This window comes from Pseudoliparis swirei, chromosome 10 (assembly GCF_029220125.1).
Source record: "Pseudoliparis swirei isolate HS2019 ecotype Mariana Trench chromosome 10, NWPU_hadal_v1, whole genome shotgun sequence".
NCBI classification, from domain to species: domain Eukaryota; kingdom Metazoa; phylum Chordata; class Actinopteri; order Perciformes; family Liparidae; genus Pseudoliparis; species Pseudoliparis swirei.
In genome coordinates, this window is record NC_079397.1 from 385328 (window position 1) to 410332 (window position 25005).

Sequence of the window (25005 nt, forward strand, 5' to 3'; positions counted from 1 at the left end):
CTTATAGGGTGTTTATTCAAGGAACATAGAACAGGCTCCTGTTGGCCGTAGCCTACGCCAAAACCACAGCAAAACGCCGTGAAAGCCTCCAACCAGCTTCACGTCTGCTCCGGTCATAGCTCTGCTCCCAACGAGTCGTAACACAACAACACACAACAACAACATCACTCGCTGTCCAATCACAGACACGCCTCACAGCTACCAGCTCGTGAAACGTTCACTTACATCCGGAACATAACATTTATAACATAACATTCCCTCAGTCCGTTACAATACTGTATCTAATTACACAAGGCCATTTTAGGACCTAGGTGAAATAACTGTTTCGGGAAAACTGCTTTTAATGCTGGCATACTAACCATTTGTTGTTACTTTGTAGATATTACAATACATTTGGAAATGATAGCAATGTTGTTGGACTTTAAAAGCAGTGTATATGGTTTGGCACGGGCATATTTTGAGTTCTGATATTGGGCTTGTTTTTTGGGCTTGTTTTATTGGCCATTGGGCTGGTTTGGGCTGGTTTTGATTGGCCATTGGGCTGGTTTGGGCTGGTTTTGATTGGCCATTGGGCTGGTTTTGTCACACAGACCGACCGTCATCGGTCCCCCTGAACACGGGGAGACCGATGATGACGAGCAGCCTGAACTCAGATTAGTACCGTATCGTTGATTGCAAGTCTTGCATTCATAAAAGTAGCCCTATCCATTATCCATTATAACCATGCTTAAGCTAGCTCGTAGCTAGCGCGAACTACGAGTGTGACAGTCTGCTAGCAGATGTGTTGGTGTCCAGCGGTCCCGGCTGTTTACCCGGTGTTACCGGGAATATAACGACGGAGGAATAAAGACCGTGGGGCGTCACTTTGTTTCAGTGTAACTCTGGCTGTCAGAAGCAAAACTTTGTGTCACATGTCATCTTCAGTCCCTCTGATTGGTTGTTCTCTTTGCCCATCAACACAGTGACAGGTTAACCCTATAAGGTCTGCACATGACAATACATATCACATATAATGGAGAACATTGTGTATGTTAACAGTCTGATATCCGTTGTGTGTCGGTGCTCCATGATAACGGCTTCTACAGGGAATATGGCCAAAGAGGTTTTTAATGTCCTCATTGTGCGTTTAAAAAAAAGGTATCGGTTCAGGCACCGTTTAGGCACCGGTATCGTTTTAAAAGTACCGGTTTAGTACCGGTATCGGAAAGAAAAGAAAAACGATACCCATCCCTCAAGGGGAGAATATATTTTTTAAATTTTAATATAATTTTTTTTATTTTCGGTGGAATCTGTCAGTTGGTCTGTTGCTTCTTCCCGCCTCAGCTGAAGCAGCCCCTGTAGTGCTGATCGAGATGTCGTTTTCAAAAAAGAGGAAGGTTGACACTGAAGGTCGCATCTTTCAGGAAAGATGGAAGGAACAGTATTTATTTTGGGAAGTAGGAGGCAAACCCCTGTGTCTTATTTGTTCTCAACAAGTGGCTGTAGCTCAGGAGTATAACAGCTGATGATATGAATTGTTATATGAATTTATCTCATGTGAGTGTGGGGGTTATGATATGTTTGGGATATGTAATCCCAACTTAAACCAATACAAAATAAATACTAAAAAAATATAATAAAACTGTTTACACTTGTGTTATTTATCGGAAATGTGTTTTGTTGGCACCTAGTCTATTTTGGTGCATTTCTAATTGATATATGTAGGCTACTTGCATGGATAGGAACATGTTACGTTTTTAGAGGGTAACTGTCTCCTGCTTTAGGCTATGTCATTGTAGGCCTCATTGTGAGGCCATTTTGGTGCCAATGCAATTTCTTAATGATGTGTCGGCCTTCATGAATAATTTCAAATAGCCGACCTATCCATGTGTTGAGTCAGTGTTTGGCCTTTTCAGTCCGAAAGTGTAATCCGGCCCCCTGAGATCTCACTTGAAAAAAATCTGGCCCCCTGTCCAATTTCACCCTGGTATCCCTGCTATAGAGCCTCGTGAAGGTCTTGGTTAGACCACTTTGTGACCTGATCCATCGCAACACGACCCGCCAACATGCTAACCATGCTAACCCTGCTAACCATGCTGAGCCGTCTGCCGTCTCCAGGTCTGCATCTCATTGAAGTCCTGTTCGATGAGGTCTCGTTGCCGATGAGTCCCTTCAGGGTGGCGGTGGCGGAGGGTTGTGACCCCAGTCGAGTCCGAGCCTACGGTCCCGGTCTGGAGGAAGGCCAGGTTAACAAACCGAACCGCTTCACCGTGGAGACCAGGTGACTTACTGTCACTCTCAAGAAAAACCCAAACAGTTCTAAATGTCCCAGACTGAGATCTAACCCCCCCCCCCCCCAGAGGTGCTGGCACTGGAGGTCTTGGTTTGGCCATCGAGGGTCCATCTGAGGCGAAGATGTCCTGTAAGGACAACAAAGATGGCAGCTGCAGTGTTGAGTATATCCCCTTCACTCCAGGAGAGTACGACGTCAACATCACCTTCGGAGGCCTTCCTATCCCAGGTGAGGCTCTGGACCAGGACTCTGGGCGGGTCGGGTCTGGTTCTGATTGTATCGAGCAGCAGTGACTCATAACCTTTGTGTTGCAGGGAGCCCATTTCGGGTCCCAGTGCGAGAGCTGGTGGATCCCAGTAAAGTGAAGTGTTCCGGCTTCGGATTGGGAAGTGGGGTCCGAGCCCAAGTCCCTCAGACCTTCACTGTGGACAGCAGTAAGGCAGGAGTGGCCCCCCTGGAGGTCCAGCTGTACGGGCCCACAGGTAAGACCTTTAGAAGGTCACATCACTGAATCCAGAACCTCCTCCCCATGACGAACAAACGCATCCCCTCGGCAGGTCTGATCATGACCTGGTCCGGCTGACACCCAGGTATGTTCCTCTGGTGAAGAGGCTGTGACCACCAGGACTGTGAGGAGGTGGTCTCTGGAGGCTAACGACGCTCTACAGGACTGCTTCGAGTCAACGGACTGGGATGTGCTGTGTGGACCGCACGGGGAGGACATCAACAGTATGACCGACTGCATCACGGAATACATCAAGTTCTGTGAACACACCACCATCCCATCACGGACTGTGCGCTGCTTCCCCAACAACAAGCCCTGGATCACCAGGGACCTGAAGCGCTACTTAACATGAAGAAAGCTGCTTTCAGGTCTGGAGACAGGGATGAGCTGAGAAAGCCCAGCGCAACCTAAAGGTGAAGCTCAGGAGGCAAGGACTCCTACAGGAGGAAGCTGGAGGCCAAACTCCAGCTGAACAACACAAGGAGGTGTGGTCTGGCATGAAGCAGATAACTGGCTTCAAGGTGGGAGGAGACAGCCAGGGGCTCCTGGAGAGGGCCAACGAGCTGAACTGTTTTTCAATAGGTTCAGTTCACAGCCCTCCCCGTCTCCTCCACATCACACCTCCCAAACACCTCCTCCCCCTCTGTCCCCCTGCTGAGCTGCACATCCACCGAGCCCTCAATAACAATGGGCTCCTCCACCCTCCCCCCTCTCTCTGTGACGACTGACCAGGTGAGAAGACAGCTGGAGAAACTACACCAGCGCAGAGCTGAAGGTCCTGATGGCATCAGCCCCAGGGTCCTAAAGACCTGCGCCACCCAGCTGTCTGGTGTCCTGCAGCGCCTCTTCAACCTCAGCCTGAGGCTGGGGGAAGTCCAGGTGCTGTGGAAGACGTCGTGCCTGCCCCTTGCGCCAAGAAGTCAGCACTTCCTGGCCTCAACGACTACCGACCAGTCGCCTCACCTCCCATGTGATGAAGGTGCTGGAGGCTGGTCTTGGCCCACCTCCGGCCGCAGGTGAAATCATCGTTGGACCCTCTGCAATTTGCTTACCAGCCTCATGTGGGAGTGGACGACGCCATCATCTACCTGCTGCAGAGCTCAGTCGCACCTGGATGGAACCGGTGTCTCTGTGAGAGTCACTTTCTTTGACTTCTCCAGTGCATTTAACACCATCCAGCCACTGCTGCTGAGTGAGAAGCTGCGGGTGGCGGTGTGGCGCGTCCACCATCTCCTGGATCACTGACTACCTCACAGGCAGACCACAGTTTGTCAGAATGGGCGTGTGCTGTCTGGAACGGTGGTCAGTGATGTTGGAGCCCCACAGGGAACTGTTCTGTCTCCCTTCCTCTTCACCCTGTACACCAGTGACTTCCAGTACAACACGGAGTCATGCCATCTGCAGAAGTACTCTGATGATTCTGCAGTGTTCGGGTGTATTAGGGATGGACGGGAGGAGGAGGACAGGGCAGTGGTGAGTGACTTTGTAAAGTGGGCCGATGAGAACCACCTGCGGCTGAACCTGGCCAAGACCAGAGAGATGGTGGTGGACTTCAGGAGGAAGAGCTCCTCCCCCTCTGAGTGTCCTGGGAGTGGACGTGGACATGGTGGAGGAGTACAAGTACCTGGGCGTCTCCATCGACAGCCGACTGAACTGGAAGGCCAACATCAACGCTGTGTACAAGAAGGGATGAGTCGACTCTTTTTCCTGAGAAAGCTTGATCCTTCAACGTGAGCAGCATGATGCTGGAGTTATTCTAACAGTCGGTTGTGGCCAGTGTGCTGCACTTTGACATTGTCTGCTGGGGAGCAGCATCGGGCAGTGACACCAGCCGTCTTAACAAACTGGTTAGGAAGGCTGGCTCCATCATCGGCTGCCAGCTGGAGCACCTGGAACAGGTGGTGGAGAGGAGGTCGTTGAAGAAACTGGTGTCCATATTGGACAACCCGGACCACCCTCTCCACCACCTCCTACAGGGACAGAGGAGTACTTTCTCCAGACGTCTCCTCACGCTCCGCTGCCACAAGGAGAGATACAGGAGAACATTCCTGCCGACGGCTATGAGGCTCTACAACAGTTCACCTCTTGCCAGATCACCCTAACCCTTCTTATATTTTGTGTTTTGTTTTTTTATTCTTGTGTGTTGCTGCTACTGACTCGACAAATTTCCCCTTGGGGATTAATAAAGTATATATCTATCTATCTATCTATCTATCTATCTTTCTGGAATAAGATCCTCATCCTGTACGAGGCCCAGGAGGCCAGAGGTTCAGGTCTGAGGCTCCAGGTCCAGTCCCAGCAAACCCACCTCGCTCAGTTCCTATCACAGAGGAGTCCATTCAATCCCTTCTGAGGACGAGACCCATTTCAGCCAGTATGACACGAGGCTCTTGTCAATGTGGACCCAAGACCCACTTTGACCAGGTCCTCATCTTGTGTAGGCCTAAAGACCCTCCAGGTCCTCGTCTTGTGTAGGCCTAAAGACCCTCCAGGTCCTCATCTTGTGAAGGCCTAAAGACCCTCCAGGTCCTCATCTTGTGAAGGCCTAAAGACCCTCCAGGTCCTCATCTTGTGAAGGCCTAAAGACCCTCCAGGTCCTCATCTTGTGAAGGCCTAAAGACCCTCCAGGTCCTCATCTTGTGAAGGCCTAAAGACCCTCCAGGTCCTCGTCTTGTGAAGGCCTAAAGACCCTCCAGGTCCTCATCTTGTGAAGGCCTAAAGACCCTCCAGGTCCTCATCTTGTGAAGGCCTACAGACCCTCCAGGTCCTCATCTTGTGAAGGCCTAAAGACCCTCCAGGTCCTCATCTTGTGAAGGCCTAAAGACCCTCCAGGTCCTCATCTTGTGAAGGCCTAAAGACCCTCCAGGTCCTCGTCTTGTGAAGGCCTAAAGACCCTCCAGGTCCTCGTCTTGTGAAGGCCTAAAGACCCTCCAGGTCCTCATCTTGTGAAGGCCTAAAGACCCTCCAGGTCCTCATCTTGTGAAGGCCTAAAGACCCTCCAGGTCCTCGTCTTGTGAAGGCCTAAAGACCCTCCAGGTCCTCGTCTTGTGTAGGCCTAAAGACCCTCCAGGTCCTCATCTTGTGAAGGCCTAAAGACCCTCCAGGTCCTCGTCTTGTGAAGGCCTAAAGACCCTCCAGGTCCTCGTCTTGTGAAGGCCTAAAGACCCTCCAGGTCCTCGTCTTGTGAAGGCCTAAAGACCCTCCAGGTCCTCGTCTTGTGAAGGCCTAAAGACCCTCCAGGTCCTCGTCTTGTGAAGGCCTAAAGACCCTCCAGGTCCTCGTCTTGTGAAGGCCTAAAGACCCTCCAGGTCCTCGTCTTGTGAAGGCCTAAAGACCCTCCAGGTCCTCGTCTTGTGAAGGCCTAAAGACCCTCCAGGTCCTCGTCTTGTGAAGGCCTAAAGACCCTCCAGGTCTGAACTCAAGGTGTAGTCCCTGCTAGTCGAGGGAGACCAGTTCCCCACCAGTCTCGGAGTCTAAATGGTGGACCTCTGGTTGCCCTCCAGGTGTGAGCGAGCCAATCAGCATCACCGACAACGGAGACGGGACTCACACCGCCGACTACCTTCCTGCTGCCGACGGCCCGTACACGCTGAGGGTGAAGTACGCCGACCAGGAGGTCCCTCGCAGGTCGGTGCTGCAGGCGGACCCTGACCCATGAAGAAGTCCGGACTGTGCTGGTTCAGGTTTAACTTTCCAAGCCGTTTTCTCTCAGTCCTTTTAAGATCAGGACCTTACCGACTCACGATGCCAGTAAAGTCCAAGCCAGCGGTCCAGGTCTCAATGCGTCTGGAGTTCCAGCCAGTCTGCCGGTTGAGTTCACCATTGATGCCAGAGACGCCGGAGAGGGACTGCTCACCGTTCAGATCCTGGTGAGTCTCAGATCCGTACGATAGGGTCTGCTAGTAGGGTCTGCTAACCATAACGGATACTACAGACTCTAGTGGACCTTAACGGATACTAGCAGACCCTAGTGGACCATAACGGATACCAGCAGACCCTATTGGACCCTAGACGAAGGAGGAAAAATCTGGAGTCCAAGAGCTGATCTGAAGAAGACTTGTGATTGGTCACCAGGACTAGCCTCCTGATTGGTCACCAGGACTAGACCACTGGTACTCCCACAGCCTGACTTCCTGTCTGCAGGACCCGGAGGGGAAGCCCAAGAAGGCCAACATCCGGGACAACTGGGACGGGACCTACACCGCGTCCTACGTCCCGGACCTGACGGGCCGATACACCATCACCATCAAGTACGGAGGGGACGAGATCCCGTCCTCACCGCACCGCATCCACGCCCTGCCCACCGGGGACGCCAGCAAGTGCCTGGTCACCGGTAGGACCCGCCCACCGCTACCTCGTGGCAGCCAATCAGATCGCGTTGCCTGACACTAAGTCTTTCTTTCTTACAGTGTCGATCGGGGGACACGGACAAGGTGAGTCGAGGATTCACGATGAGTCATCACCAGGACTACCTCCTGATTGGTCACGGGGACTACCTCATTTGGTCACGGGGACTACCTCCTGAATGGTCACCAGGACTACCTCCTAATTGGTCACGGGGACTACCTCCTGATTGGTCACAGGGACTACCTCCTGATTGGTCACAGGGACTACCTCCTGATTGGTCACAGGGACTACCTCTTGATTGGTCACCAGGACTAGCCTCCTGATTGGTCACCGGGACTACCTCCTGATTGGTCACGGGGACTACCTCTTGATTGGTCACCAGGACTACCTCCTGATTGGTCACCAGGACTACCTCCTGATTGGTCACCAGGACTACCTCTTGATTGGTCACCAGGACTACCTCCTGATTGGTCACCGGGACTAGCCTCCTGTTTGGTCACCAGGACTAGCCTCCTGATTGGTCACCAGGACTACCTCCTGATTGGTCACGGGGACTACCTCTTGATTGGTCACCAGGACTACCTCTTGATTGGTCACCAGGACTACCTCTTGATTGGTCACCAGGACTACCTCCTGATTGGTCACCAGGACTACCTCCTGATTGGTCACCAGGACTACCTCTTGATTGGTCACCAGGACTACCTCCTGATTGGTCACCGGGACTAGCCTCCTGATTGGTCACCGGGACTACCTCCTGATTGGTCACCACGACTAGCCTCCTGATTGGTCAACGGGACTACCTCCTGATTGGTCACCGGGACTACCTCCTGATTGGTCACCGGGACTAGCCTCCTGATTGGTCACCGGGACTAGCCTCCTGATTGGTCACCGACTACCTCCTGATTGGTCACCACGACTAGCCTCCTGATTGGTCAACGGGACTACCTCCTGATTGGTCACCGGGACTACCTCCTGATTGGTCACCGGGACTAGCCTCCTGATTGGTCACCGGGACTAGCCTCCTGATTGGTCACCGGGACTACCTCCTGATTGGTCACCACGACTAGCCTCCTGATTGGTCACCGGGACTACCTCCTGATTGGTCACCACGACTAGCCTCCTGATTGGTCACCGGGACTAGCCTCCTGATCGGTCACCGGGACTAGCCTCCTGATTGGTCACTGGGACTAGCCTCCTGATTGGTCACCGGGACTACCTCCTGATTGGTCACCGGGACTACCTCCTGATTGGTCACCGGGACTACCTCCTGATTGGTCACCGGGACTACCTCCTGATTGGTCACCGGGACTACCTCCTAATTGGTCACCGGGACTACCTCCTGATTGGTCACCGGGACTACCTCCTGATTGGTCCTCCGTCTCGTCAGGATCAGGTATCGGCCCGACCATCCAGATCGGAGAGGAGACGGTCATCACTGTGGACGCAAAGGCTGCTGGGAAAGGCAAAGTGACCTGCAAGGTGTCCACTCCCGACGGGGCGGAGCTGGACGTGGACGTGGTGGAGAACGCCGACGGGACGTTTGACGTCTACTACACGGCGCCGGAGCCGGGGAAGTACGTCATCACCATCCGGTTCGGAGGGGAGCACATCCCCCACAGCCCCTTCCACCTGGTGGTGAGCGGCGCCGCGTGTGCGTGTGCGTGTGCCCCCTGATAGGCCAGAGATCCTTTCTCACTAACAGGAGGCGTGTGGGCTCCTCCCCTCACTGGGTACAACCTCCACCATGCACACACACACACGCCTCGTTCCTGATTCATTTCCCTCTTCTTCTTCTCTCCCTTCCTGCCCTCCTCTGCTTCAGGCCTCCGGTGACCCGGTCAGCCCGGTGGGCGGCGTGGAGCCGGGGCTCCGCCCCTTCAGCCTGGTCATCCCCTTCACGGTGCAGAAAGGAGAGGTCACCGGTGAGAGCTGCACACCGACTTCTGTCCTCAATGCCTTCAGGATCAGGCTTCCACAGCAGTTAGTCCACGCTGGCTGACTTCCTGTCTGACTTCCTGTTTGTCTTTCCTGCCTGACTTCCTGTTTGTCTTTCCTGCCTGACTTCCAGTTTGTCTTTCCTGCCTGACTTCCTGTTTGTCTTTCCTGCCTGACTTCCTGTCTGACTTCCTGCCTGCCTTCCTGCCTGACTTCCTGTTTGTCTTTCCTGCCTGACTTCCTGTCTGACTTCCTGCCTGCCTTCCTGTCTGACTTCCTGTTTGTCTTTCCTGCCTGCCTTCCTGTCTGACTTCCTGTTTGTCTTTCCTGCCTGACTTCCTGTCTGACTTCCTGTTTGTCTTTCCTGCCTGACTTCCTGTCTGACTTCCTGCCGGTCTTCCAGCCGCCTCTTCCCATTGGTTGCCGGCGTTGCCGTGACTCCCGTGTCCTCCCCCAGGTGAAGTGCGCATGCCGTCCGGCCGCACGGCGAGTCCTCACATCGCCGACAACAAGGACGGCACCGTCACCGTCGGGTTCTCGCCCACGGAGCGCGGCCTGCACGAGATGGACATCCAGTACGACGGGCGCCACATCCCAGGTGACCCCCCCCAACAGGCCTAAACCAATCAGAGGCCTCCGTCAGCAAGCGGCGGGCCCAGTGACACCTGGTCCATGTTGAGCTTTCCCTCCGCAGGAAGTCCACTCCAGTTACACGTGACGGCGTTCGGCCCCGGCCTGAGCCACGCCGCCGTGGGCCGAGCCGCCGCCTTCACCGTCGTCACCAAGGACGCCGGAGAAGGTGCCGGACGCGCCGCGGCGAGGTCCCCGAGGCCCCGCCCAGGTCTCACGGTCTCTCTCTGCAGGGGGTCTGTCTCTGGCCGTGGAGGGGCCGTCCAAAGCCCACATCAGCTGCCAGGACCACCAGGACGGGACCTGCACCGTGTCCTACCTGCCCACCGTCGCCGGGGACTACAGCCTCACCGGCAAGGTCCACGGCCGGCACATCCCCGGCAGCCCCTTCACCGCCAAGACCACCGGTCAGGGTCCAGTAGAGCCAGGACCACATAGAACCAGGACCAGGGTCCAGTAGAGCCAGGACCAGGGTCCAGTAGAGCCAGGACCAGATAAAACCAGGACCAGGGTCCAGTAGAGCCAGGACCAGATAGAACCAGGACCAGGGTCCAGTAGAGCCAGGACCAGATAGAACCAGGACCAGGGTCCAGTAGAACCAGGACCACATAGAACCAGGACCAGGGTCCAGTAGAGCCAGGACCAGATAGAACCAGGACCAGGGTCCAGTAGAACCAGGACCACATAGAACCAGGACCAGGGTCCAGTAGAGCCAGGACCAGGGTCCAGTAGAACCAGGACCACATAGAACCAGGACCAGGGTCCAGTAGAGCCAGGACCAGATAGAACCAGGACCAGATAGAACCAGGACCAGGGTCCAGTAGAGCCAGGACCAGATAGAACCAGGACCAGGGTCCAGTAGAGCCAGGACCAGATAGAACCAGGACCAGGGTCCAGTAGAGCCAGGACCAGATAGAACCAGGACCAGGGTCCAGTAGAGCCAGGACCAGATAAAACCAGGACCAGGGTCCAGTAGAGCCAGGACCAGATAGAACCAGGACCAGGGTCCAGTAGAGCCAGGACCAGATAGAACCAGGACCAGGGTCCAGTAGAGCCAGGACCAGATAGAACCAGGACCAGGGTCCAGTAGAGCCAGGACCAGGGTCCAGTAGAGCCAGGACCAGATAAAACCAGGACCAGGGTCCAGTAGAGCCAGGACCAGATAGAACCAGGACCAGGGTCCAGTAGAGCCAGGACCAGATAGAACCAGGACCAGGGTCCAGTAGAGCCAGGACCACATAGAACCAGGACCAGGGTCCAGTAGAGCCAGGACCAGGGTCCAGTAGAGCCAGGACCAGATAGAACCAGGACCAGGGTCCAGTAGAGCCAGGACCAGATAGAACCAGGACCAGGGTCCAGTAGAGCCAGTACCACATAGAACCAGGACCAGGGTCCAGTAGAGCCAGGACCACATAGAACCAGGACCAGGGTCCAGTAGAGCCAGGACCAGATAGAACCAGGACCAGGGTCCAGTAGAGCCAGGACCACATAGAACCAGGACCAGGGTCCAGTAGAGCCAGGACCAGATAGAACCAGGACCAGGGTCCAGTAGAGCCAGGACCAGGGTCCAGTAGAGCCAGGACCAGATAAAACCAGGACCAGGGTCCAGTAGAGCCAGGACCAGATAAAACCAGGACCAGGGTCCAGTAGAGCCAGGACCACATAGAACCAGGACCAGGGTCCAGTAGAGCCAGGACCAGATAAAACCAGGACCAGGGTCCAGTAGAGCCAGGACCACATAGAACCAGGACCAGGGTCCAGTAGAGCCAGGACCAGATAGAACCAGGACCAGGGTCCAGTAGAACCAGGACCACATAGAACCAGGACCAGGGTCCAGTAGAGCCAGGACCAGATAGAACCAGGACCAGGGTCCAGTAGAGGCAGGACCAGATACAACCAGGACCAGGGTCCAGTAGAGCCAGGACCACATAGAACCAGGACCAGGGTCCAGTAGAGCCAGGACCAGATAGAACCAGGACCAGGGTCCAGTAGAACCAGGACCACATAGAACCAGGACCAGGGTCCAGTAGAGCCAGGACCAGATAGAACCAGGACCAGGGTCCAGTAGAACCAGGACCAGATAGAACCAGGACCAGGGTCCAGTAGAGCCAGGACCAGATAGAACCAGGACCACATAGAACCAGGACCAGGGTCCAGTAGAGCCAGGACCAGATAGAACCAGGACCAGATAGAACCAGGACCAGGGTCCAGTAGAGCCAGGACCAGATAGAACCAGGACCAGGGTCCAGTAGAGCCAGGACCAGATAGAACCAGGACCAGGGTCCAGTAGAGCCAGGACCAGATAGAACCAGGACCAGGGTCCAGTAGAGCCAGGACCAGGGTCCAGTAGAGCCAGGACCAGATAAAACCAGGACCAGGGTCCAGTAGAGCCAGGACCAGATAGAACCAGGACCAGGGTCCAGTAGAGCCAGGACCAGATAGAACCAGGACCAGGGTCCAGTAGAGCCAGGACCACATAGAACCAGGACCAGGGTCCAGTAGAGCCAGGACCAGATAGAACCAGGACCAGGGTCCAGTAGACCAGGACCAGATAGGGTCCAGTAGAGCCAGGACCAGATAGAACCAGGACCACATAGAACCAGGACCAGGGTCCAGTAGAGCCAGGACCAGATAGAACCAGGACCAGATAGAACCAGGACCAGGGTCCAGTAGAGCCAGGACCAGATAGAACCAGGACCAGGGTCCAGTAGAGCCAGGACCAGATAGAACCAGGACCAGGGTCCAGTAGAGCCAGGACCAGATAGAACCAGGACCAGGGTCCAGTAGAGCCAGGACCAGGGTCCAGTAGAGCCAGGACCAGATAAAACCAGGACCAGGGTCCAGTAGAGCCAGGACCAGATAGAACCAGGACCAGGGTCCAGTAGAGCCAGGACCAGATAGAACCAGGACCAGGGTCCAGTAGAGCCAGGACCACATAGAACCAGGACCAGGGTCCAGTAGAGCCAGGACCAGGGTCCAGTAGAGCCAGGACCAGATAGAACCAGGACCAGGGTCCAGTAGAGCCAGGACCACATAGAACCAGGACCAGGGTCCAGTAGAGCCAGGACCACATAGAACCAGGACCAGGGTCCAGTAGAGCCAGGACCAGATAGAACCAGGACCAGGGTCCAGTAGAGCCAGGACCACATAGAACCAGGACCAGGGTCCAGTAGAGCCAGGACCAGATAGAACCAGGACCAGGGTCCAGTAGAGCCAGGACCAGATAGAACCAGGACCAGGGTCCAGTAGCCAGGACCAGAGTAGAGCCAGGACCAGGGTCCAGTAGAGCCAGGACCAGATAGAACCAGGACCAGGGTCCAGTAGAGCCAGGACCAGATAAAACCAGGACCAGGGTCCAGTAGAGCCAGGACCACATAGAACCAGGACCAGGGTCCAGTAGAGCCAGGACCAGATAAAACCAGGACCAGGGTCCAGTAGAGCCAGGACCACATAGAACCAGGACCAGGGTCCAGTAGAGCCAGGACCAGATAGAACCAGGACCAGGGGTCCAGTAGAGCCAGGACCAGATAGAACCAGGACCAGGGTCCAGTAGAGGCAGGACCAGATACAACCAGGACCAGGGTCCAGTAGAGCCAGGACCAGATAAAACCAGGACCAGGGTCCAGTAGAGCCAGGACCAGATAGAACCAGGACCAGGGTCCAGTAGAGCCAGGACCAGATAGAACCAGGACCAGGGTCCAGTAGAGCCAGGACCAGGGTCCAGTAGAGCCAGGACCAGATAGAACCAGGACCAGGGTCCAGTAGAGCCAGGACCAGATAGAACCAGGACCAGGGTCCAGTAGAGCCAGGACCACATAGAACCAGGACCAGGGTCCAGTAGAGCCAGGACCAGATAGAACCAGGACCACATAGAACCAGGACCAGGGTCCAGTAGAGCCAGGACCAGATAGACCAGGACCAGATAGAACCAGGACCAGGGTCCAGTAGAGCCAGGACCAGATAGAACCAGGACCAGGGTCCAGTAGAGCCAGGACCAGATAGAACCAGGACCAGGGTCCAGTAGAGCCAGGACCAGATAGAACCAGGACCAGGGTCCAGTAGAGCCAGGACCACATAGAGCCAGGACCAGGGTCCAGTAGAGCCAGGACCAGATAGAACCAGGACCAGGGTCCAGTAGAGCCAGGACCACATAGAACCAGGACCAGGGTCCAGTAGAGCCAGGACCAGATAGAACCAGGACCAGGGTCCAGTAGAGCCAGGACCAGGGTCCAGTAGAGCCAGGACCAGATAGAACCAGGACCAGGGTCCAGTAGAGCCAGGACCAGATAGAACCAGGACCAGGGTCCAGTAGAGCCAGGACCAGATAGAACCAGGACCAGGGTCCAGTAGAGCCAGGACCAGATAAAACCAGGACCAGGGTCCAGTAGAGCCAGGACCACATAGAACCAGGACCAGGGTCCAGTAGAGCCAGGACCAGATAAAACCAGGACCAGGGTCCAGTAGAGCCAGGACCACATAGAACCAGGACCAGGGTCCAGTAGAGCCAGGACCAGATAGAACCAGGACCAGGGTCCAGTAGAACCAGGACCACATAGAACCAGGACCAGGGTCCAGTAGAGCCAGGACCAGATAGAACCAGGACCAGGGTCCAGTAGAGGCAGGACCAGATACAACCAGGACCAGGGTCCAGTAGAGCCAGGACCAGATAAAACCAGGACCAGGGTCCAGTAGAGCCAGGACCACATAGAACCAGGACCAGGGTCCAGTAGAGCCAGGACCAGATAGAACCAGGACCAGGGTCCAGTAGAACCAGGACCACATAGAACCAGGACCAGGGTCCAGTAGAGCCAGGACCACATAGAACCAGGACCAGGGTCCAGTAGAGCCAGGATCAGATAGAACCAGGACCAGGGTCCAGTAGAGCCAGGACCAGATAGAACCAGGACCAGGGTCCAGTAGAACCAGGACCAGATAGAACCAGGACCAGGGTCCAGTAGAGCCAGGACCAGATAGAACCAGGACCACATAGAACCAGGACCAGGGTCCAGTAGAGCCAGGACCAGATAGAACCAGGACCAGGGTCCAGTAGAGCCAGGACCAGATAGAACCAGGACCAGGGTCCAGTAGAACCAGGACCAGGACCTGGTTCAGAACCACATTCATTCTTCCTCCAGGTGACGAGTCCACGAGGACGACTCAGCTCAACGTCGGCACGGCAACAGACGTGTCCCTGAACATCACGGAGACGGACCTGAGCATCAGGGCGCCGTCGGGCGGCGAGGAGGCGTGTCATCTGAAGAGGCTCCCCAACCGACACATCGGTCAGTGGGAGGAGCTAACAGAGAATGCTAACAAACAATGCTAACTAGACGCTAACAATCAAAAGTGACACAAGCTAACAGCTAGCTTCACGTGGCTAACCGATCCGATGAGGCTTCTTGGGGGGTCAGGGGGTCTGAAGGACTCCTCCGGTACTGGTCTCTGTCTCAGGGGGTCTGAAGGACTCCTCCGGTACTGGTCTCTGTCTCAGGGGGTCTGAAGGACTCCTCCGGTACTGGTCTCTGTCTCAGGGGGTCTGAAGGACTCCTCCGGTACTGGTCTGTGTCTCAGGGGGTCTGAAGGACTCCTCCGGTACTGGTCTCTGTCTCAGGGGGTCTGAAGGACTCCTCCGGTACTGGTCTGTGTCTCAGGGGGTCTGAAGGACTCCTCCGGTACTGGTCTCTGTCCTCTGTCTCAGGGGGTCTGAAGGACTCCTCCGGTACTGGTCTCTGTCTCAGGGGGTCTGAAGGACTCCTCCGGTACTGGTCTGTGTCTCAGGGGGTCTGAAGGACTCCTCCGGTACTGGTCTCTGTCTCAGGGGGTCTGAAGGACTCCTCTGGTACTGGTCTGTGTCTCAGGGGGTCTGAAGGACTCCTCCGGTACTGGTCTCTGTCTCAGGGGGTCTGAAGGACTCCTCCGGTACTGGTCTCTGTCTCAGGGGGTCTGAAGGACTCCTCCGGTACTGGTCTCTGTCCGGCAGGCATCTCCTTCACGCCGAAGGAAGTGGGCGCCACGTGGCCCGCAGCCCCTTCAGGGTCCTGGTGGGGCCGGCGGAGATCGGGGACCCCAGCAAGGTGCAGGTCTACGGCCAGGGCCTGGTGGGGGGGCGCACCTTCCAGGTGGCCGAGTTCACCGTGGACACCAGGAGCGCAGGTACCTAGACCAGATCCACCCCTCTACCTAGACCTGATCCACATCCGCCCCTCTACCTAGACCTGATCCACATCCGCCCCTCTACCTAGACCTGATCCGCCCCTCTACCTAGACCTGATCCACATCCACCCCTCTACCTAGACCTGATCCGCCCCTCTACCTAGACCTGATCCACATCCACCCCTCTACCTAGACCAGATCCACCCCTCTACCTAGACCTGATCCACATCCACCCCTCTACCTAGACCTGATCCGCCCCTCTACCTAGACCTGATCCACATCCACCCCTCTACCTAGACCACATCCACCCCTCTACCTAGACCTGATCCACATCCGCCCCTCTACCTAGACCTGATCCACATCCACCCCTCTACCTAGACCACATCCACCCCTCTACCTAGACCTGAACCACATCCACCCCTCTACCTAGACCTGATCCACATCCGCCCCTCTACCTAGACCTGATCCACATCCACCCCTCTACCTAGACCACATCCACCCCTCTACCTAGACCAGATCCACCCCTCTACCTAGACCTGATCCACATCCACCCCTCTACCTAGACCTGATCCACTCCTCTACCTAGACCTGATCCACCCCTCTACCTAATCCACATCCACCCCTCTACCTAGACCACATCCACCCCTCTACCTAGACCTGATCCACCCCTCTACCTAGACCTGATCCACATCCACCCCTCTACCTAGACCTGATCCACATCCACCCCTCTACCTAGACCACATCCACCCCTCTACCTAGACCACATCCACCCCTCTACCTAGACCTGATCCACCCCTCTACCTAGACCTGATCCACATCAACCCCTCTACCTAGACCAGATCCACCCCTCTACCTAGACCTGATCCACATCCACCCCTCTACCTAGACCTGATCCACTCCTCTACCTAGACCTGATCCACCCCTCTACCTAGACCTGATCCACATCCACCCCTCTACCTAGACCACATCCACCACTCCTCTACCTAGACCTGATCCACCCCTCTACCTAGACCTGATCCACATCCACCCCTCTACCTAGACCACATCCACCCCTCTACCTAGACCTGATCCACCCCTCTACCTAGACCTGATCCACCCCTCTACCTAGACCTGATCCACATCCACCCCTCTACCTAGACCTGATCCACATCCACCCCTCTACCTAGACCTGATCCACATCCACCCCTCTACCTAGACCAGATCCACCCCTCTACCTAGACCTGATCCACCCCTCTACCTAGACCTGATCCACATCCACCCCTCTACCTAGGCCTGATCCACATCCACCCCACTACCTAGACCTGATCCACATCAACCCCTCTACCTAGACCTGATCCACATCCACCCCTCTACCTAGACCTGATCCACATCCACCCCTCTACCTAGACCAGATCCACATCAACCCCTCTACCTAGACCAGATCCACATCCACCCCTCTACCTAGACCAGATCCACATCAACGCCTCTACCTAGACCAGATCCACATCAACCCCTCTACCTAGACCAGATCCACATCCACCCCTCTACCTAGACCAGATCCACATCAACGCCTCTACCTAGACCAGATCCACATCAACCCCTCTACCTAGACCAGATCCACCCCTCTACCTAGACCACATCCACCCCTCTACCTAGACCAGATCCACATCCACCCCTCTACCTAGACCTGATCCACATCCACCCCTCTACCTAGACCAGATCCACCCCTCTACCTAGACCAGATCCACATCCACCCCTCTACCTAGACCAGATCCACATCAACGCCTGTATCTAGACCTGATCCCACATGTGGTCCCCAGGCTACGGGGGTCTGGGCCTGTCCATCGAGGGCCCCAGTAAGGTGGACTTCACCTGTGAGGACGTGGAGGACGGGACCTGCAGGGTCACCTTCTGCCCCACGGAGCCGGGGGCCTACGTGGTCAGCATCAAGTTCTCCGAGCAGCACGTCCCGGGTAGGACCAGCATGCACTCTGTTCCTGAGGACCAGCATGCACTCTGTTCCTGAGGACCAGCATGGTTGAAAACAAACAACAACAACAACCACAGAGCTGTGTTGTTGTTGACAGGGAGTCTGTTCTGCGTGGCGGTGGGTGGAGACGGGCGGATGAAGGAGAGCATCACCAGGAGGCGCCAGGCTCCCTCCATCGCTACTGTGGGCAGCACCTGTGACCTCAGCCTCAAGATACCAGGTGAGACTCCTCTTCCTCCTCCTCTCTCCTCCTCCTCCTCCTCTCACCTCCTCTCACCTCCTCTCACCTCCACCTCCTCCTTCTCCTCCTCCTCCTCTCACCTCCTCCTCCTCCTCTCATCTCCTCCTCTCACCTCCTCCTCCTCTCACCTCCTCACCTCCTCCTCCTCCTCCTCTCTCCTCCTCTCACCTCCTCTCTCCTCCTCCACCTCCTCCTTCTCCTCTCTCCTCCTCTCACCTCCTCCTCCTCCTCTCACCTCCTCCTTCTCCTCCTCCCACCTCCTCCTCCTCCTCTCACCTCCTCCTCTCACCTCCTCCTCTCTCCTCCTCTCACCTCCTCCACCTCCTCCTTCTCCTCCTCTCACCTCCTCCTTCTCCTCCTCCTCCTCTCACCTCCTCCTCCTCCTCTCATCTCCTCCTCTCACCTTCACCTCCTCTCACCTCCTCTCACCTCCTCCTCCTCTCAGCTCCTCCTCCTCCTCCTCTCACCTCCTCCTTCTCCTCCTCCTCTCACCTCCTCCTCCTCCTCCTCCCCCCCCCCCCAGGGACCTGGTTCCAGCTGGTCTCGGCCCAGGACCGCGTGGCCCCGCCCTTCAGCAGGAGGACCTACACCCGGACGGAGCGCACGGAGATCAGCGAGACGCGTGCGGGGGAGACCAAGAGGGAGGTGCGGGTGGAGGAGCGCACGCAGGTGGGGGACCCCTTCAGGGCCCGCTTCCCCTTCCTGGGCCGGGAGGCGCTGGGCGGGTTCAGCGCGCCTCCTCCCCCCCCACTGCAGGAAGGTGTGTGTGTGTGTGTTCAGTGTGTGTGTGTGTGTGTTCAGTGTGTGTGTGTGTGTACAGTGTGTGTGTGTGTGTTCAGTGTGTGTGTGTTCAGTGTGTGTGTGTGTGTGTGTGTGTGTGTGTGTGTGTGTGTGTGTGTGTGTGTGTACAGTGTGTGTGTGTGTGTTCAGTGTGTGTGTGTTCAGTGTGTGTGTTCAGTGTGTGTGTGTGTTCAGTGTGTGTGTGTGTGTGTGTGTGTTCAGTGTGTGTGTGTGTTCAGTGTGTGTATGTTCAGTGTGTGTGTTCAGTGTGTGTGTGTGTGTTCAGTGTGTGTGTGTGTGTGTGTGTGTTCAGTGTGTGTGTGTGTGTTCAGTGTGTGTGTGTGTGTGTTCAGTGTGTGTGTGTGTGTTCAGTGTGTGTGTTCAGTGTGTGTGTGTTCAGTGTGTGTGTGTGTGTGTGTGTTCAGTGTGTGTGTGTTCAGTGTGTGTGTTCAGTGTGTGTGTGTGTGTGTGTGTGTGTGTTCAGTGTGTGTGTGTGTTAATTGTGTGTATGTGTGTTCAGTGTGTGTGTGTGTTCATTTGTACGTGTGTGTGTGTTCATTGTGTGTGTGTGTGTGTGTGTGTTCAGTGTGTGTGTGTGTGTGTGTGTGTGTGTGTGTTCAGTGTGTGTGTGTGTGTGTGTGTGTGTTCAGTGTGTGTGTGTGTGTGTGTGTGTGTGTGTGTGTGTGTGTGTGTGTGTGTGTGTTCAGTGTGTGTGTGTGTGTGTGTGTGTGTGTGTTCAGTGTGTGTGTGTGTGTGTGAGGTGTCCCAGGAGGAGGAGCGACGGAGGAGGCGCAGATGGTGGTCGGGGAGGACGGCGCCTACAGCGTCCGCTTCGTGCCGCGGGAGACGGGCCCCCACGGCGTGGCCGTGAGGTACCGGGACCGCCACGTCCCCGGGAGCCCCTTCCAGTTCACCGTGGGGCCCCTGGGGGAGGGGGGGGCCCTCAAGGTCCGGGCGGGAGGCATCGGGCTGGACCGAGGAGCGGCGGGGGTCCCAGGTGAGGCCGGCGAGGGGGTCCGAGCTGACGGGGGTCTACTTGTGGTTCTGGGTCCTCAGCCGAGTTCAGCATCTGGACCAGAGAGGCCGGGGCCGGAGGGCTGTCCATCACCGTGGAGGGGCCCCCAAGGCCCACAGGGACCGGGGAGACCCCCAAGGCCCACAGGGACCGGGGAGACCCCCAAGACCCACAGGGACCGGGGAGACCCCCAAGGCCCACAGGGACCGGGGAGACCCCCAAGGCCCACAGGGACCGGGGAGACCCCCAAGGCCCACAGGGACCGGGGAGACCCCCAAGACCCACAGGGACCGGGGAGACCCCCAAGACCCACAGGGCTAACTCTTCACTGAGGAGTCAGGAGGACTCATGTGGTCTGTGGTGGTCCCTCAGGGGACTACGAGGTCTCCATCAAGTTCAACGAGGACCACATCCCAGACTCTCCGTTCGCCGTGCTCGTCGCCAGCCGGTCCGGGGACGCCGGGCGCCTCGCCGTCGGCAGCCTGCAGGTGAGCCTCCTCATCGTCTTCATCGCGGTGAGCAGAACCAGAAGCAGACCCGGTACAGTTCCTCTGTCCTCCACCAGGAGGCGGGCCTGAAGGTGGGCCAGGAGGCCTCCTTCACCGTGAACGGAGCCAGAGGGCCGGTCGACGCCCACATCCACCCGCCATCCGGCGCCCTGGAGGCGTGCTCCACCACGGAGCTGGACCACGGCAAGACACGCCCCCACAGACCATGTTAACTGATGCCCCCCCCCCCACAGACCATGTTAACTGATGCCCCCCACCCCCCACAGACCATGCTAACTGATGCCCCCACAGACCATGTTAACTGATGCCCCCCCACAGACCATGTTAACTGATGCCCCCCACAGACCATGTTAACTGATGCCCCTCCCACAGACCATGTTAACTGATGCCCCCCACCCCCCACAGACCATGCTAACTGATGCCCCCCCCCCCACAGACCATGTTAACTGATCCCCCACAGACCATGTTAACTGATGCCCCCCACAGACCATGTTAACTGATCCCCCACAGACCATGTTAACTGATGCCCCCCACAGACCATGTTAACTGATCCCCCACAGACCATGCTAACTGATCCCCCCCACAGACCATGCTAACTGATCCCCCCACAGACCATGTTAACTGTCCCCCCACAGACCATGTTAACTGATGCCCCCCACAGACCAGCATGCCATCCGATTCGTCCCCAGGGAGAACGGAGTTCATTCCATCGACGTCCGTTGCCATGGTAACCACGTCCCCGGCAGTCCCTTCAAGATCCGGGTGGGGGAACCGGGCCAGGCGGGAGATCCCGGCATGGTGTCCGCCTCCGGCCCCGGCCTGGAGGGAGGGGCCACAGGTACAGGTAGACCCGGCGGAGCGGCTCGGGCCTCTGAGCGGGGCCCCGTCTGAACAGGTGTGTCCCCCAGGGGCCGAGGCGGAGTTCCTGGTGAACACCTGTAACGCCGGATCGGGATCTCTGGCCCTGACCATCGACGGGCCCTCGAAGGTGAAGATGGACTGCCAGGAGGGCCCCGAGGGCTACAAGGTGGCCTACACACCCATGGCTCCTGGGAACTACCTGATCTCCATCAAGTATGGAGGCCCCCAGCACATTGTAGGGAGTCCCTTCAAAGCCAAAGTCTCAGGTGGGTCACGGGGCCACGGGGTCACAGGGCCACGGGGTCACAGGGCCACAGGGCCACGGGGTCACAGGGTCATGGGGTCACGGGGCCACTGGGTCACGGGGTCACGGGGTCACGGGGCCACTGGGTCACGGGGCCACGGGGTCACAGGGCCACTGGGTCATGGGGTCACGGGGCCACTGGGTCACGGCCACGGGGCCACTGGGTCACGGCCACGGGGCCACTGGGTCACAGGGCCACGGGGCCACTGGGTCACAGGGCCACGGGGTCACAGGGTCCCAGGGCCACTGGGTCACGGAGTCACAGGGCCACGGGGTCACAGGGCCATGGGGTCACGGGGTCATGGGGTCACAGGGTCACGGGGTCACAGGGCCATGGGGTCACGGGGTCATGGGGCCACTGGGTCACAGGGCCATGGGGTCACAGGGCCACGGGGTCACTGGGCCACGGGGTCACTGGGCCACGGGGTCACAGGGTCACAGGGCCACGGGGTCACTGGGTCACAGGGCCTCAGTCGGAGGCGTCCATTTGATTTTGGAGATTCTTGGTTTCCAGTATGTTTTATGATATTATATATTATTATATATTATATTATTATATATTATATATTATTATTATATGATATTATATTATTATATATTATGATATGATATTATTATTATATGATATTATATCATTATTATATGATATTATATTATTATATGATAATATATATTATATGATGTTATATTATTATATGATGTTATATTATTACATGATGTTATATTATTATATGATGTTATATTATTAGGGCTGTGAAACGATTACAATTTTTAATCGGGTTAATCACAGGTTTTTGTGGATTAATCATGATTAATCACATATTACCGATATTCTCGGTATATTTTGTGAGAACATAGAGATTTATGACAAAAGACGGATATATACATTTATACATTCTTCTATACAATGGTGCTGCAACTCAGCAGTTATTTAGCAGTTTTCTTCCATATGGAACATTAATACATCTTCATCTTAAACAGAATGTTTAACCCTCCTGTTACCTTTCGGGTCCATTTGACCCCATTCAATGTTTAATGTCGGTGTTCTTTGGGGTCAATTTGACCCCAGGCTGTTTTTCACTGTGTCAAACATATAAGAAATATCAACTTTTTTATTTATTTAAAGGGCTATTTAGGTAGTCAACAAACAAACATAAAGTACCTCTCACTTAAACTTGGGAAGCAATATTAATTCTAATAATTTTCTGGAGGTTTTAATTGCTGGGGTCAAATTGACCCCGAGGGTAAAATATGTTAGTAAATGTAAAGGTAACAGGAGGTTAAACAGAACATGTTTCTCTTGTTTGTCAACCATTAACTGCACCATGATACAATCTAAAGGCCTCTAGTCTTCCTCTAGCAGCTGCTGAGGCAAACTGACTGTGTGGGTTTTCTTCATGAACTGGGCCGTGATGAAAGGGACGGCGGGACACCGCTGCAAAGCTGAAACCTCACCGGCCGGACAGGTGGACAGATTGACAAGTGACTTTGTTTTGCTCGGTCGATGCGCGCGCACGGAGCTCTGTGGCGCGAAGCGGAGATCGATAAGTGTTAACGCAACGCGAAGAGACAGAGATGACATGCTGCTGTGGAGATACGATCAACAACAGACGTTTAGTTTAATAAAAGAACAAAGGCGTGCTCTAGAGAACATGTCAGGGGCCAATCTCTTTAATGTCATGCGATCTACCGACACTACGCCGCGATCGACTGGCAGGTCGCGATCGACGTGTTGAGACCCTGATCTACAGGAAGTAGAAGTCGTAACAAGGTTTCCGGAGGTGAACCTGCGGAAGGATCATTACCGATGAACAGACCGTCTGCATGAGAGCGGACAGAGTTCAGGTTGAAGTGGTGGATTGGAAGCTCATTCTGCAAGTGACTTTTCTTTCGTCCCGACGACCAACAACAGACGGATTGAAGCTCATTCTGCGCATGCGTTAAATGCGTTAAAAGAAAATAACTAGTTAAACCTGTAATTGAATTAACTGAGTTAACGCGTTATTTTTCACAGCACTATATATTATGATATGATGTTATATTATTATATGATGTTATATTGTTCTATTATTATATGATGTTATTAGATCTTGAATATATTCACTTCCTCGGTGACCTCTGACCTCTTGCATTTAGCGGAGCGGAGCAGCGCGTGCGCTCTGATCGCTCTTTTAATGAAGTATCGATACTAAAAATATGCTAAATCACATCGTGTTTAACGTACGGGTACTTCGTTAGCATCGCTACACCGTGCAGCGTGACAGCAGCAGATGTAGCGGACTAACATTCAAGCTAACCTAACTTCCCAAACGCTGTGGACATCTGAACGCTGATTGGCCGAGACGCAACACGTCCCATCAAAGATGTTCTATTGTGAAGAGCACCACTCCACATTTTCTCCGCGTCTCACTGTAATCTCAACGGCAGCGGGTGAACAAAATAATACATCGAAACGCGTCTCTGGTATTGTTCAGGGGGCCGGTCCAAATGGGGAGGCGGGCCGCATCCGGCCCGCGGGCCGTAGTTTGGGGACCACTGCTCCAGAGGGTCTGAAGTGGTCTGGTTCTGTCTGCAGGTCCTCGTCTGTCCGGCGGACTCGGTCTCCACGAGACCTCCTCTGTTGTCGTGGAGACGGGAGGCGCCTTCGGCACCTCGCCGCGGTTCTCCTCCGACGCCAGCAGAGCGGTCCCCAGGGGCCCGGGTCTGTCCAAGGCCTTCGTGGGCCAGAAGAACCAGTCCACGGTGGACTGCAGCCGAGCAGGTGAGGATGGGGGCCCGAGGCCCCGGGCCCCCGACTAAAGCCGTGTCCCCTCAGGCTCCGACATGCTGCTGGTGGGGGTCCACGGGCCCCGGAGCCCCTGTGAGGAGGTCTCTGTGAAGCACCTGGGGGCCCGCCTGTACAGCGTGAGCTACACCGTGAAGGAGCGCGGCGGCTGCCTCCTCATCGTCAAGTGGGGCGACCACCACGTCCCCGGGAGCCCCTTCCGCTTCACCGTCTCCTAGCAACCAAAGTCTTCCTCGTCTACCGTCCGGATGTTAGCACGTTAGCACGGCGGTCAGAGGAGACGGATGAACTTCAGGAGTTGTGGCTTTAGTCTTTTATTTATTCTCCTTTGATTGTCTTTGACAGAAAATGTTCTGATGATGAGGAAGAGCAGGCGATGAGGAAGATCTGAGAAACACGGCTTAGTTTTCACATGAAGACGAGCGATGAAGAACCGCCGCGTGGCTGTGGGGTCTGATGTGGATGATGAGAACAATAAAGTTTACTCGCTCACCGCCTCCTGCTTTACTCGTGCTGGACCAGGACCGGGGCCAGACCAGGACCGGGGCCAGACCAGGACCGGGTCTAGAGGAGAGAGGAAAGAGGAGCTCAGTGTATCAAAGAGGAGGAGCTTGATACCTGAAGGCTCTGGCTCCTCCTACTTTAGACTCTCGGGACCACAAGTAGCCCCGCCTCTAGTGAGGCAGCTCTCTAGTGGGG

General features: G+C 55.7%; 1 protein-coding gene across 1 annotated transcript in view; it reads left to right on the forward strand.

The window, feature by feature from the left end:
• The window catches only part of LOC130200855 (filamin-C-like), a 63487-nt gene extending 38686 nt beyond the window's left edge, over positions 1 to 24801 (forward strand). Inside the window, 25 exon segments of the mRNA XM_056425433.1 lie at positions 2098 to 2260; positions 2340 to 2500; positions 2587 to 2754; positions 6281 to 6404; positions 6490 to 6646; positions 6921 to 7110; positions 7187 to 7210; positions 8512 to 8759; positions 8947 to 9046; positions 9517 to 9657; positions 9754 to 9858; positions 9923 to 10096; positions 14825 to 14971; positions 15639 to 15842; positions 17642 to 17794; positions 17909 to 18031; positions 18576 to 18808; positions 19628 to 19780; positions 19861 to 20216; positions 20218 to 20335; positions 20413 to 20539; positions 21018 to 21194; positions 21265 to 21483; positions 24097 to 24282; positions 24337 to 24801. Coding sequence (XP_056281408.1) covers positions 2098 to 2260; positions 2340 to 2500; positions 2587 to 2754; positions 6281 to 6404; positions 6490 to 6646; positions 6921 to 7110; positions 7187 to 7210; positions 8512 to 8759; positions 8947 to 9046; positions 9517 to 9657; positions 9754 to 9858; positions 9923 to 10096; positions 14825 to 14971; positions 15639 to 15842; positions 17642 to 17794; positions 17909 to 18031; positions 18576 to 18808; positions 19628 to 19780; positions 19861 to 20216; positions 20218 to 20335; positions 20413 to 20539; positions 21018 to 21194; positions 21265 to 21483; positions 24097 to 24282; positions 24337 to 24524 — 4139 coding nt within the window. The 3' untranslated portion in view covers positions 24525 to 24801.
• The last annotated feature ends 204 nt before the right edge of the window (positions 24802 to 25005 follow it).